The sequence below is a fragment of the Filicampus tigris genome, chromosome 17 (assembly GCF_054856515.1).
Source record: "Filicampus tigris isolate MCC_2025a chromosome 17, RoL_Ftig_1.0, whole genome shotgun sequence".
In the NCBI taxonomy this organism is placed as follows: domain Eukaryota; kingdom Metazoa; phylum Chordata; class Actinopteri; order Syngnathiformes; family Syngnathidae; genus Filicampus; species Filicampus tigris.
The window spans coordinates 6117750-6130943 of NC_141233.1; the positions used below are offsets into that span (position 1 = coordinate 6117750).

At 40.8% G+C, this 13194-nt stretch overlaps 2 protein-coding genes across 4 annotated transcripts; both read left to right on the top strand.

The window, feature by feature from the left end:
- The first annotated feature begins 531 nt into the window (after window positions 1-531).
- Window positions 532-8763, top strand: LOC147133084 (SEC14-like protein 2). 3 transcript variants are annotated; one of them, XM_086012977.1, is made up of 12 exons: window positions 532-838; window positions 1710-1785; window positions 3749-3792; window positions 4327-4389; window positions 4521-4709; window positions 4800-4895; window positions 5234-5294; window positions 5377-5460; window positions 5536-5642; window positions 7291-7430; window positions 7601-7818; window positions 8431-8575. In XM_086012977.1, exons 1-11 carry the CDS (start codon window positions 785-787, stop codon window positions 7815-7817), a joined length of 1131 nt encoding a protein of 376 aa, XP_085869103.1. In that variant the 5' UTR covers window positions 532-784; the 3' UTR covers window position 7818; window positions 8431-8575. The 3 variants fall into 3 exon arrangements, with proteins under 3 accessions (XP_085869103.1, XP_085869102.1, XP_085869104.1); XM_086012976.1 differs by having other exon boundaries at window positions 533-838; window positions 7601-7770; window positions 8431-8763; XM_086012978.1 differs by having other exon boundaries at window positions 533-838; window positions 3753-3792; window positions 7601-7770; window positions 8431-8763.
- Window positions 8764-9443: 680 nt separating this feature from the next.
- On the top strand, window positions 9444-12975 carry ccdc169 (coiled-coil domain containing 169). Its single transcript, XM_086057531.1, has 8 exons — window positions 9444-9603; window positions 9681-9763; window positions 9850-9960; window positions 10933-10973; window positions 11079-11177; window positions 11256-11309; window positions 11390-11463; window positions 12107-12975. The coding sequence occupies exons 1-8, from the start codon at window positions 9533-9535 to the stop codon at window positions 12282-12284; spliced, it is 711 nt and encodes a 236-aa protein (XP_085913657.1). The 5' UTR covers window positions 9444-9532; the 3' UTR covers window positions 12285-12975.
- Window positions 12976-13194: the final 219 nt, after the last annotated feature.

A 13194-nucleotide genomic window follows, 5' to 3' on the forward strand; every position in this document is an offset into this window, starting at 1 on the left:
TTGGCTTGGATTGGCGGACGAGTCAGTTTGCAGGTGATTTGGAGACAAGTGTTTAAGAAGTGCACTTGACGGGTGCGGTTAGATGGTGACCACGGTTGTGGTAGAGACTCATTGCATGCGCTAACCCCGAGTGCCCTCCTGTGGCCCAGGGCAGTTACTGTTTTGAGGTTGTAAAAATAAACGATTGCAAGCCATTCAATACGGAGCCGTCTCAGTCTCTATTTAGTGTAGCCCGCACTTACAGCAACCAACACAGCCACCGTGTAGCCTTTTCTCAGCTAGAGCACACGAGAAAATGTTTGTGTTTGTTGCCGTTCCTCACAATTACATTTTGCTTGTCGCACGATTTGCACACTTGGAAGGACAAACATTACATGAACGTGAATTGTTTAAAATGTACCATTTATCATACAAATTAAATTATAACCCTATTCATGAATTTGAACAGAGGGAGAATTTGTCTCTTTAAAGCACAGCTAGCTCGTACGCTAGCTGTCCAAGAAGTGAATCCTCTCGACGTATTTCCACTCTTCGATTGAGTCAGGAGGAGGAGGAGGAGGAGAAGAACAAGAGGAGTCATGTTGACATTATTTGCTCCCTTTCCTCCTCCTTCAACAAGTTACCTGCAACTGAGGGCTCGGCGAAGGCTGCGGTCGTCGGTGATCTTGACGGGGGTGGGGCGGGCGTCCGGCCGCCTGCCCGCCTGCATGATTAGCCGGCTTGTTCCTGTCAGCACTTTGGAGTCATCAGCATCATTACATGAGTTTATCGTCGGCCCGCAGACATGAGCGGCAGGCTGGCAGACCTCAACCCCAAACAGGCTGAAGCACTGCGACAGGTACGAGAGAAACATTTTAGACATTGGATGCTTTTGAGTTGTTATTGTTATGTTATTAAATAAAACAAATAAATAGGCCGAAGCAAGTAAGATGATAAACTGTATTATGTTTTATTGTATTATTTTTTTAAGTAAAAAATAAAGGTGACGCGCTGCAGCACGAAATATAAAAATAATAGTAGTAGTACTTTTATTTACATACAGTATTTGATATCATTAAGTATATAAAAAAGAATAGACTATATTTAAAAAAAAATACTGTATTTCTTTTTTAAGTATATACAGTATTTGATTTATTTTATTATTTTAATATTTTTGTATTAATATTGATAGATTTTACTGTAATCATGTTTTTTTTCAAACATCCTGCAGATAGATTTTTACATTGTAAAAAAATAAGTGACTTAACTTTTTTTTTTTTGCATTAATTAATTGCATGGGGTTAAAGAGAGATTTGGGCCCTAGCAGCAGAAATCTATGCTAAATGTATGCAATAATTTGTCATTGATAGACTTTATGAGGAATCAAACATAACAGTGACTGTGCAACTTTTCCTTGTATTGATCTGAATCTGGTTTTGGTTCCATTTCAAATGTCCAGAACAGTCAGTTTACAGCGCCATCATTGATGTTTTGCAACATTTTCAAAAGGACCATTTTGTTGCTTAAGACTGGCACATGCAAGTGTGCAAAGTAATTAGTCACCCAGTCACAAGCTTCAGCCGAGATTCCATGTGAAACTTGTTTTCTTCGTTTGTTTTTGCCCCGCGGCCCCATGTTGATGAATAAAAGCTATAGAGATGGGATGAATTTTCTGGCCTGGACGTTAAATGTTCTTGATCTCATGTGTGCACTTTTCAATCTCTTCTCAGTTCCGAGAGAGGATTCAAGACGTTCTTGCTCAACTTCCTGCTCAGCATGACCAATTCCTGCTGCGCTGGCTCAGAGGTGAGCGCTCAAAAGTGTCGAGATTGGAGCCATCACACGTGATAAAAATTTCAGATCATAGATTATCATAGTAAGAAAAATTATCACGCTTATTTTAATGAACAGGCGAGACATTTTTAGACAGGTGCTTCTCTTAATTTACACATTTGTGAAAATGAAGCACAAATGGGTACAACATTGGTTGAAAGATCAGGACGGAATGCATAGCCAATCTAGATTCAAGGTCTTTCATCTTTCTTTAGCTTTGGTCTAGCAGGTACATTGTCTTGAGATTCCTGACTCCTCCTTTCAAAGTCTTTGAATTAGTTTTCCCTGGGACCCTTACATCACATTCAAAGAGGTTACTAATATTAAAGCTTTAAAACGTACCTGACATTTGCATGTGTTACCATGATATTGTAATGTATTGTATTGTATCACGATAGATTAAAAAATAAGTGTGACAATCTACAAATATTAGAAAAAGCTGAACAATTGAAGGGAATACAGTATATGAAAATAAGGTACAAATACAAAACTGTACAACAATGGCAGCAGTTGAGTTGAGTTGGAGTTCTTGTTGAGATTAGTAATAGACGCAGGCCTACTTTAGTACTCGACGTGCTACAGGCTAATCCGCAGTTAATCGCATTAAAAGGTGCACGCCGACAACAGAATGGGCAGATGCACTGTTGCCCGCTTGTTGGCACTTGACCAGAAGCTTCCAAAACAAATCTCACATCAATCCCAATGATTGAGAGTCGAAAATTACAAATTGTGTTTTTAAAACCAAGTCCACTAGCTTAATGCTAACATTCAATGCAAAACAGGCTAATGACACTAGCGTCAATGTTGTGCTGTTATAACACCTTAAGCAAAGGATGTTTGAATGTAATAGTTTAGGATTTTTTTTTTTTATTACAGGTTAATGAAATTATTTTTGATGTGTTTTATTTGTTCTCATCAACTATAATAACCTCGAGACAGACAATACAATGCAAGTGTTTAATTAACTTAAAATAACACAGGTAACTTCCGGTGTGGAACTTTCGAAACTGTCACTGTTTTTTTTTTTTTTTCAACCACAATGGTTGCGTGTTGCACAATGTCAGCTGCTGTGATATGGTGACACAGTGGAGGGCTTGTATGCTCGGTTCCCCATCAGATTCGATTCATTCAAGAAATTATTTAAGTGTGTAAATTGTTTCGAAACATCTGTGAATATTGTTCAAAGCGGGTAATGCTCATTTCACACTTGTTGCATGGACGCTTGTGTTTCTTGTTCTCTCGTCACTTTATTTTTGTAAAATGTCGATTGCATTCCAAAGTCAAACACAATCCAATCAAGGATGCAGCTCAGCCCGTTACTTCAAAACAATATATACTTTTATATATTAGTGTTATTTATTTTATGTAGATGTGTTTTTGATTCTTTTTCTTGTTTCTTAAAAGCAACAAATACTTAGTATTTTTGTTTAATTACTATGTTTTCTTTGTTTCACAAATTTTTTCAAAGCACGGCAATATACTGGTATATATTTTGTTTTTATTTGAAATTTTATTTTGCAAATGTTTGGCAATATGAAAAATATTCTAATATAAAAATGTTATCTATCAATTTCACAATTTGACTTGAATTTGTTTCTATCCGACTTTCCTTGTTTCTGAAAAGAAATAACAGAGTTTTTCTATTTATCTTATAATTATTCTTTATTCGAATTTATTTTCTTTATGTATAGTAAAATGTTATAATATAATTTAAATGTATATTAATGCTTCAAAGCAAAGGTTCCTCAAAGCAAAAAAAAAAATCTATGGGAAATCATGGCAAAAGAAATACTGACCAACCCTAATCTTTATGAATGTTTTAAGTCATATTTTAACACCCTTAACTGTCATACAAATGTTAAAAAAAAGAAAAGAAATTAATCACTCTGATGAGCAACTTTGCTAGTAAAGATTTTTCTTTTCTTTTGTCTGGTAGCCAGAAACTTCAACGTGCAGAAGTCGGAGGCCATGTTGCGAAAGGTAACGCTCTGCTCCACTCCGCCATATTATCTCCCCATGCGCAAGTGTGATGTCATCGCAATGAAGACTCTGATCAGTTAAGATAAAGGAATAAAGTCCACATGTTCAAGTTGGCAGCTAGACTACTTGTTAGCTTTGTGCTAACGACAGCGGCAAACTGTCAGGCAGAAGCACATGCTGTCAATGGGCTCTAATCAGTTCCACTAATGTGTGTGTGGGTGTGTACATGGGGCGGGGTGTCCACATGTGTATGTGTGTGTTTGTACCGATAACACGACTTCACATCCTGTTGACAGCGCAAGTTTTTCCTTTCTTATGTAAACCTTAGACAATTTAAACGGAACGCTAACAGCCCGACCTCTAGATGATGAATTGCTGCTCTGCCTTTGCATTCATATACGATGAGCAAATGTGGTTAAAAAAAAAAAAAGAAGAATTTCTTATCTTCCCAAATGACTGCTCTTTCATGTACGGTACCTCAAAAAGTGGCCTGTGGATGTGTCCTAACAGCGGTTGTGTGTGTTGTCCTTCCAGCACGTCGAGTTCCGGAAACAAATGAAAGTGGACACCATCATTAGCGACTGGCGGCCTCCTGAGGTGACTAAACAACAAGAACAGCAAGCACAACATAATGACGAAGTGGAACAACAACAAAAATGACAACATCTCCACCAGAAAATACTGCCAAACAACAAGAAGCCCACGCTCATTGTGTGTCTGGCGTGTAGGTGATTGAGAAGTACCTGTCGGGTGGCATGTGCGGCTACGACCGCGACGGCAGCCCCGTGTGGTACGACGTGATCGGTCCCGTGGACCCCAAAGGGCTCTTCCTGTCCGCCTCCAAGCAGGACTTCATCCGCTCCAAGATCCGAGACTGCGAGATGTTGCAGCAAGAGTGCGCCGCGCAGTCGCGGAAGGCGAGTGCCGCGCCCGCCGCTGTGCGTTCTGCGAAGGAAGGAAGCTAACGCTAACGGCTAACAGCGAACGGCGTGTGTGTTGTGGTCCAGCTGGGCAAGAACGTGGAGTCCATCACCATGATCTACGATGTGGAGGGCCTGGGACTCAAACACCTCTGGAAGCCTGCCATTGAAACTTACGGAGAGGTGATGCTCTCACACGCTCTCACTCTCACACACTCTTAACTTGCACTGTCCCATTCTCACTAAACACTCTGACTGGCACTTTTCACACTCACTCAGGCTTTCCCCTCACACTCCATTCAACCTCAAGTTCTCTCACTGTCTTTACTTCACTCTCATAAAATCTCTCACACACATTCTCATGGTTTAAGTAACTCACATGTTCGCTCACATGTGGTGCGCCTAATCACAAAGAAGTCAGCATTCGTCTTTGGAACCACATTTGATGCGTCTTCGGATAGCATTCGTTTGTGTACCGAAGGAAGTGACCGCTGAGTGAGTGTGTGTTGTGGCGTCTTCAGATCCTGCAAATGTTTGAGGACAACTACCCCGAAGGCCTCAAGAAGCTGTTTGTCATTAAAGGTAAATCAAGACAAGGAGTCTTCATCACGTTAGCTTCCTTTGCTAACCACTCATCATTCCGGAACATACTACCCTCCCATAGCTCCTAAACTCTTTCCTGTGGCCTACAACCTCATCAAGCACTTCCTGTGCGAGATCACGCGGCAGAAGATCTTCATCCTCGGCGGTGAGACGCGTTTTGGCTCCAGGCATTGCCGAGAGATAGCTTCTGACCTGACAGGCGTCTTGCTCGATTCCGCAGCTGACTGGCAGGAAGTGCTACTCAGGCACATCGACCCTGAGCAGCTGCCTGTCGTTTACGGCGGGAAACTGACGGACCCTGACGGGGACCCTCGCTGTCGGACCAGGGTGAGTTTGCGTCCTCCTGCTGTGTTAGACTTGAGCTTCATCATCATTCGATGATTGCTTGCTTCGCGTAGATCAGATCACGATCACATTTTATTTTAATATGTATATTTTTTTCTATTTTTTGGGGGGTGGGAGACTTTTGTGGAAATCGCTTCCTGGCCAACGGTTTGCTTGTTTACATTTTAGTCATTTTATGTTATTACAGTAAAATGCTGTACAGTGCTATTTTTCTTATTAAAAATACATGATCATTTTGGGGAGGTTCTTGGAATGGCTTAATGGCATCATGGAAGGAATTAAAATTGCAAGGCACCACTGTACTTTTAACAGAAATCTGATAGATTCGGCTGCAAACGATGTCACAAACTTCAGAATGGATCTTCCCGTTTTTGTAGACACATGAGGAAATTGCAGAAGACAAAGCACCACAAAAATAAGCAATTTGCACCCGCTTCCTGGGGTAGACGTGGCGACGCCGTAGCAGCTTGCTCAAATTAGCATTTTGGAGGGGCTTTGAGCTAGCTAGTAGCTTGCTTGATGTGGGGACGTCATCATCACCACTCATGCTGCTGCTCTTTTACTGTGTCTGTAGATAATTAATTGGGCCCAGGACAAGTGAGGCATGGAGGGAAGTCACACTTTTTCTTGTTTTCTTTTGTAATCTAGCTAGATGCATTGTTACTGTGTGACATCACCCTAAATTAGTAGTCACATTTTGAGAATAAATGCTCTTTTGAAAGCCACTTCACATTACCAATGGTCTTTTTCGCGACAATACAATAGTCTTCAGACAAACCTTTTCCCTCTTTGTACCATCTTGGATTTTTAATTGTCACTTATTTGATAATATATTTCATCAAGACACTTTTATTTAAAGTGCTGAAAAGGAAACGTTCTTTTTTTTTTTTTCTTTACTGTATCGTAAATGTACGAGATAGCGGTTCGGAAAATGAAATGAAAATATAAATTAATAAATAAGTAAATACTGTTCTTTTGTTTCAATTTTTTACCCGATTAAAATAGCTACCTAAATATAAATCACCGTTTTCCACATTTTATTGAAATGAAAATACACGAAATAAAAAAATAAGCACAGCTATTTTATTCCCCCTCCCCAAAAAAGAAAATATAACAACTCAACTTTATTTGGAAAGCACTTTTACAAACAATTGCATCTTAAACAAACTGCTGACCATAAAGACTGACATAAAACACAGGAAATAAAATAATAAATTCACACTTAAAATATTCTGTGTTTTAAATAAAAATACACTTATTTCAAAACAAAAAAAGCTCCTCCTCTCACTTCAACGTAGTTCCTTGACAGGGAGTGGTTTGTCCTTCGTAGCACCGAGATGCCACAACATGGCACTAAAGCAATACTTGGATGAACTGGCGCCCACTCTGTGTCTTTAGACACACACAACTCTGCACATCACCATGTTGAATGTGAAGTGAAAATGTGTATTTAAATTTGAACATCCTAATATTATGCACTGTGTTCCACCACCCCCGTTGGTAAAAACTCTGTCATGCCTTTGCTAGCAAACATGCATACAAATGGTGATTTCCTCGCGTGAGTAAATCTTTCTCTTTCTCCTACATTTTTTTGTTTGCCAACGTTAATATTTTTTACAATCTCCTGCAGATCAATCATGTGGGTCCGGTTCCTACTTCCTACTACGTGCGGGATCACGTATCGGTGGAATACGATAAGTGTTTGACCGTCAGTCGAGGGTCCACGCGGCAACTGGATTACGACATTCTCTTTCCGGGATGCGTCCTCAGGTCGGACATTTAAAACACATCAGTCAGTAGTGATGAATTTGCAGACTATCTTGGAATATTATTCCAAATTTTGTATGTTTTTAACTATCCCGTTTTTAGGTTGTAGTTGTATCTGGAAATGTAGTTTTAGATTTGATTCGTTTTTTGTATGCGTTTGTGTACAACATCAGATGGCAGTTTTCCAGCGAGGGCGGCGACATCGGCTTCGGCGTCTTCCTGAAGGCCAAAATGGGCGAGTGGAAAAAGGCGGCCGAGATGGAGGCGGTGGTGCCGAGTCAGCGCTACAACGCTCACCTGGTGCCCGAAGATGGCTCGCTGAAGTGCGAGCGCCCCGGCGTGTGTGAGTGCTCCCTACCTCACACAATGTCAACATTAGCACACTCATAAGGTAAATCTCATTTCTTTATTTGCAAAGGCACACTCTTCGACGTTGGCATTTCAAGGAGACGTCAATGAAAAATGATACCTCCCTAAAAAGGTTTATAAATGCCTATAGAAGCCTCAGTGTAATGCCAAAGCACTACTTTTCTGTTGGACAAGATCTTCAATCTGACTGAATGAAACTACTCCCCTCACTTCAATATAGTTCATGTGTTACAAGATGGTGAAAAAGCACTAACTTTCTATTAGGCAGAGCAGTAGCCTGACTAAACGAAGCTCCTCCCCCTCAATTCAACACAGTTTAATGGCACCAAACTGCCACATTATGTAAAGTATTACTTTCAAAGTGTTACTTTATTATTAGAGGGGCTATGGTGTGAGCAAATGAAGCTCCTCCTCTCACGTCAACATAGTTCGGCGGCACCATTATCTTGGAATGCAAAACAGTACATCAAAAAACATTCTTAAAGCGACATTTTTATTTTCTTGATGTGGCAATTTATGATTACATCCTAATTACAGACTAATGCATTGTGAATCCTAACCAATGTCATTTGAAATGATTTCACAATCCCAAATGCTGCATCGTATGCCACTCGTTTCGTAATTATGTGTGCAGACGTGCTGCGCTTCGACAACACGTACAGCATCTTCCAGGCCAAGAGGATCAGCTTCACCGTCGAGGTTTTGCTGCCAGCCCACCTGAAGACGCAACAGGCTGCCGTAGCGTCCAATCAGAATAAAGACACAATGGAAAACGACCAATCATAGCCAAGGATGTCAGATACACTGGAAAAAAAAAGTATTAGTTGAAGCACACCAAAGAGCTGGATGTGTTTGTGTTCCCAACTTCCCACCAGGAGAACTGTTGGTTGCGCATTATTACCTCCTCCAAGCATGTTGTCATCACTACAATAACAGTATTATAATAAAATTGAATTATAATACGGTATGTTTGATTGATTTTTGAACATTGGTTTTTTTTTTTTTTTTTAATGAATTGTACAAAGTGAGTCCAAGAGATTTGTTGGATTATTGATTTTGATATATTGAGTTTTTTTCACAGGTATTCTGAGGGTACGTCTGCTTCCCCCTACATACTGAGTAAGAATAGCTGTCTGTCCTGTGATTGACGGGCAACCAGTCCAGAGTGTAAACCAATCTACCAAAGTCATCTTGCAAATAATCTCCTGATGGATGGATGATGTTTACTTTATTATCGTTTTTTAATACTGACCAAACCTGTGTTTTATTAAAATTACAATTATTAAAATGAATACACCTGTCATTTGCTACTTTATTGTTTAAGGCACAATTTACAATTTTAATGTACTATTATAGACATAGTATATTATTTTGGAAATATCTTCGCATAAAATATTAGGTAAAGTCAACATTGTGTTGGTCGATTGACGTGCTATTTGGTGACGTCATCGTTTACAAGGGAACTCACGGTTTAAAAAAAAAAAATTTTAGCAACAAAAGTGTGTGCTACAAAAAAAGGCTTTGCTTTAAAATTTTACAAATTGAAATACTCACATTTTATTCACTTACTCGTTGGCACTTGGAGCGCTCCAAGTCCTTCAAAAGCACGGACGTGCCCAAAAGACAGCATCGCCCCCAGATGGCAAAACCAGCGCCACACACTCACCGGAAGCGACCGTTCCCATGGAAATCAGGTGGCACAAAGTTTTTCTTCCCTCTGTTTGGCGATTTACAAAATGAGCAAAGATTATTGTAAATATGACATGGCGCGCCTGCGCACTGAACTTCAGCAAGATCGAGAAATCAAGTGAGTTTTTACACTTACGATAGCCTGGCCACTTGGAACAATAACTTTTTGTTGTTTTGTTTTGTTTTGTTTTTCAGAGACATGCTGGAGGATTCGGTACGGGACCTGCGGTGCACCATGAGAGAACTTCAGGACAGACTTCACGGGGTCGACGGGGAAGGTGACAAGAGGAAAGCTTCTCGCGGTCAACTGTGTTATTTGTGACGCTGTTTTTGTGTGCTTGCGTTGTTTGGACCTTTGGGCCAGACAACGAGTGGAAGACCAGATATGAAACTCAGACTGAGCTCAACGTCCAGCTACAAAAGCAACTCACTGTCGTCCACGAGAGGCTAGAAGACCTGCGTGGGAACCCAGTGGGTGAGATGACACGCTCTATTAATGAGGATATGAATAGGTCCTCCGGCTCTGAGTCGGACGGCAACATGGCCGCCATATTGGATGTGGCGACATGGAGCGATGAGTGCTTCACTCATTGCTGCTTGGAGATGAAACCAACAGTTTTACATTTTACATCTGCATGGGATTAAGACTACAGTGAGTTGCCGCAATGAGCAAAAATGCTCAAATATTTGAGCCCCTCCACAAAATGGTTTGTAATTGGATGTAGATGTCACCAGGTGGCGGCAATGCATTTAAAATGGAGAGGACCATAAAGCAGCAACAACATACATCTATCTTAACTTCTAGCATGTACATAATTGTGAACCTTTGTTACATGAGCAACTGTCTTCTTCAGTTAAAATTTTCACCACAAAGACAGACTTCTCAATAGTATCCTCTAACTCAGGGGTCTCAAACTCCAGTTCTCGAGGGCCGTTTTCCTGCATGTTTTAGAAGTTTCCCACCTGCAACCCGCCTGATTCAAATGATCAACTCACCAAAAAGTTTTGCAGGGGCCTAATAACGATCCCAATCATTTGAATCAAGTGTGTTGCAGGAGGAAACCTCAAAAACGTGTTGGAAAGTGGCCCTCGAGGACCGGAGTTTGAGACCCCTGCTCTAGATAGAATATCAAAACCATTGATTAAAAATCAGTTCAAAACAATGCTTTTAGTCAGAAATTCCTCAGACCCTTATATCTAGATTCATCAGGTATCTGTAGTTTACTTCAGTATTTTTTTATGGCTTCTTACTTTTACCCAGTTGAATATAGATATCAGTACTTCCTATTCCTTACTATGTCAAAATGTGTACTTTTTCAACCTTATTTTGATAAAACAGATTGGTCTCTCATGAGCTCTCATGAGCTGTTGTACCTAATGAAGTGACTTGTGAGCATGAATAAGCTTTCATTTGTACCTTTGTTAGAATTTGTGTTGTTTTCCCCAGATCGACTGGCTTCTATCCGATCCTACGATGACATGCCACCTGTGAGTGTTGACGTTCTTCTGTCCCGCCATCGGAGAGCGCCAGACACAAACGACAGAAAGAATTGAGGGAGTCCTATAACGTTGGCGGCCATTTTGTGTTCTCAGGAGTCGCTGCGGCATCTCCTCAAGCTGCTCACTGACGAGAAATCGGTCCTGCAGAGTCAACTGGCCGACTTTCGCGTCGGCATTGAACAGGAGTCAAAGGTCAGTCAGACCGGACCTACTGCATTCCATGCGTCTACTCTCTACAAACTCTCCTCTTTTTTGGGACGCGGCAATCAGTCGTTCCATAAAGCCAACGATGAGAGGCGGGCGTACCTCTCGGAAATCGCCAAGGTAAGAGTCGTTCTACTCCGTGCATGTTGCCGTGACAACGCCGCCTTATTTGGCTGTCGAATGAAGATATTCTTCTGCAGTTGTCGTCCACCGTGGACGCACAGAGGAGGCAGTACTCCATGCAGCCACAGAGGGCCACAGAGAGCAAACTGAGGTACAACATCTACCTCGGGCTGAGCGATATGGCTTCAGTTTGATCAAAAAGTGTGTCCGAACAAACTATCAAAACTTTTTTTCATTTTTGTTCCTTTTACATGTAGTTTATGTAACATGCGCTCATGATTGTGTACATGGTAGAAGCATGGTGTTGATACTTGATGCAAATACAAACTCTTTGGAGTCGGGGGTGGTGGGGATGGAGTGTGGACGTCATCAGTTCTTTGCAGATTTTTTTTTGTCAAGCCAAATTTTTATTATTTTTTATTTTGCGGCTTCTGTTCTGTAGTTCAAACATTTTCTTCACTTTTCACAAACATTATGAGCATTTTTTTCACCAAATCTCTTCAGAAAGTACAAATCAATTACAATACGAAATCTAAAATATTTTCTTTGTACTGATTTTCAACAAAATGGCAGACTTGTCACAATTTTTAATTGTCTGTGAAAAACTTTCAGGAGTGATTGTGGTTACACACATTGATTTGGAGCAAACCACAACATAAGATGGCCGACCAGCGCCAATGTTCATCAACTGTTGCCAAACTTAAAATTATGATTGCATCAATCCTGTTGATTTTGAATGAAATGTAACAGCAGTTGGCAGGGGTAGCTGACGTTTCTTTGTTGCGTTTGCGCAGAGCAAAGCAGCCAAGCAGGAAGTCTGAGGCCGACGCCAAGAAGGGAAAAGCTCGAGAGCGTGACGCCGGAGGAGGAGGAGGAGGAGGTGGTGTGAGAGGAGGTGGTGGAAAAGGAGAGGTGAAGAAATCCGACCTTGGAAGCAGGTTGCCCACCCTCAAGCATCACGTGAAACACTGACTGACATCTTGAGGAGCAAGTGTACTTTCACCAAAAAAAAAAATTATAAAAAAGCTTTCTACCACACACGTGGTAACGTGAGTGAAGCTGCTTCCAACGCACAAGCAGACACCCACGTGCGCGCACACACGTCGGTGTAAGTAACTACTTGTCAAAAATGAGCATTTGTCTTTTTTCCCTCAATATTGCGATTCAGATTTCATATGGTAATATTTTTTCAAGGTAAGAGGCAGGAATATTTGTTTTATATGCGAGTGAGTATTTTTATATTTCTGTCTACGTGGGTTGCTACACCGTTTGTGTTCAAATACACATTGTTTAAAGTATTATAACGTAGTTGCTCTTTGTTAGTCTGTCTACGGTATTTTGCATTAGCTAGCAGACACTCACCGTTACGGGTTTGTTTTTAATATACAAAGTGTATTTCTCTTCACTCGAAAAACAATTGGATAAAAAATAAGCTAATTTGGGCCTCTGAACAAATCCACTACTTGGGTCAATTTGACCCAACCTTCTGTGTACAAAACAACCCAGAAGGTTGGGTCAAATTGACCCAAGTAATGGATTGGTCCAGTTTGGACCCAAATTGGTTTATTTTGGACCCAATTGTTTTAAGAGTGTTTGCTCTATATTTTGTTTGATAGTTAACGTACTGGGAATGGCAATAAACGACAGCAAGTGTCTTTTTTTTTTAAGAATTTGTCACCATCTGGCAAATCGTATGTCCGTGTGTGTGTGTGTTGGGGGGGGGGGGTGTTCAGGGGTGTGTGTGTGTGTGTGTGTATACGGTTGTTTATCTATCTGTGTGTATATGCGTGTTGAACGTGTGTGGGTGTGGGTGTGTTTTGGAGGTTTTTGAGTATGTTTATGTATGTGCATGTTGGACATGTGTGTGTTATTTGTGCATGTC

What these genes read in the sequence shown, in the direction of transcription:
- LOC147133084 (XM_086012976.1), top strand. Translation starts at nt 785, where the DNA reads ATGAGCGGCAGGCTGGCAGACCTCAACCCCAAACAGGCTGAAGCACTG. An exon ending in GCGCCGCGCAGTCGCGGAAG is followed by an intron (nt 4,710 to 4,799) that starts GCGAGTGCCGCG and finishes GTTGTGGTCCAG; the next exon opens with CTGGGCAAGAACGTGGAGTC. An exon ending in GTGCGAGCGCCCCGGCGTGT is followed by an intron (nt 7,771 to 8,430) that starts GTGAGTGCTCCC and finishes TTATGTGTGCAG; the next exon opens with ACGTGCTGCGCTTCGACAAC.
- ccdc169 (XM_086057531.1), top strand. Translation starts at nt 9,533, where the DNA reads ATGAGCAAAGATTATTGTAAATATGACATGGCGCGCCTGCGCACTGAA. An exon ending in CAGCAAGATCGAGAAATCAA is followed by an intron (nt 9,604 to 9,680) that starts GTGAGTTTTTAC and finishes TTTGTTTTTCAG; the next exon opens with AGACATGCTGGAGGATTCGG. An exon ending in TCACGGGGTCGACGGGGAAG is followed by an intron (nt 9,764 to 9,849) that starts GTGACAAGAGGA and finishes CCTTTGGGCCAG; the next exon opens with ACAACGAGTGGAAGACCAGA.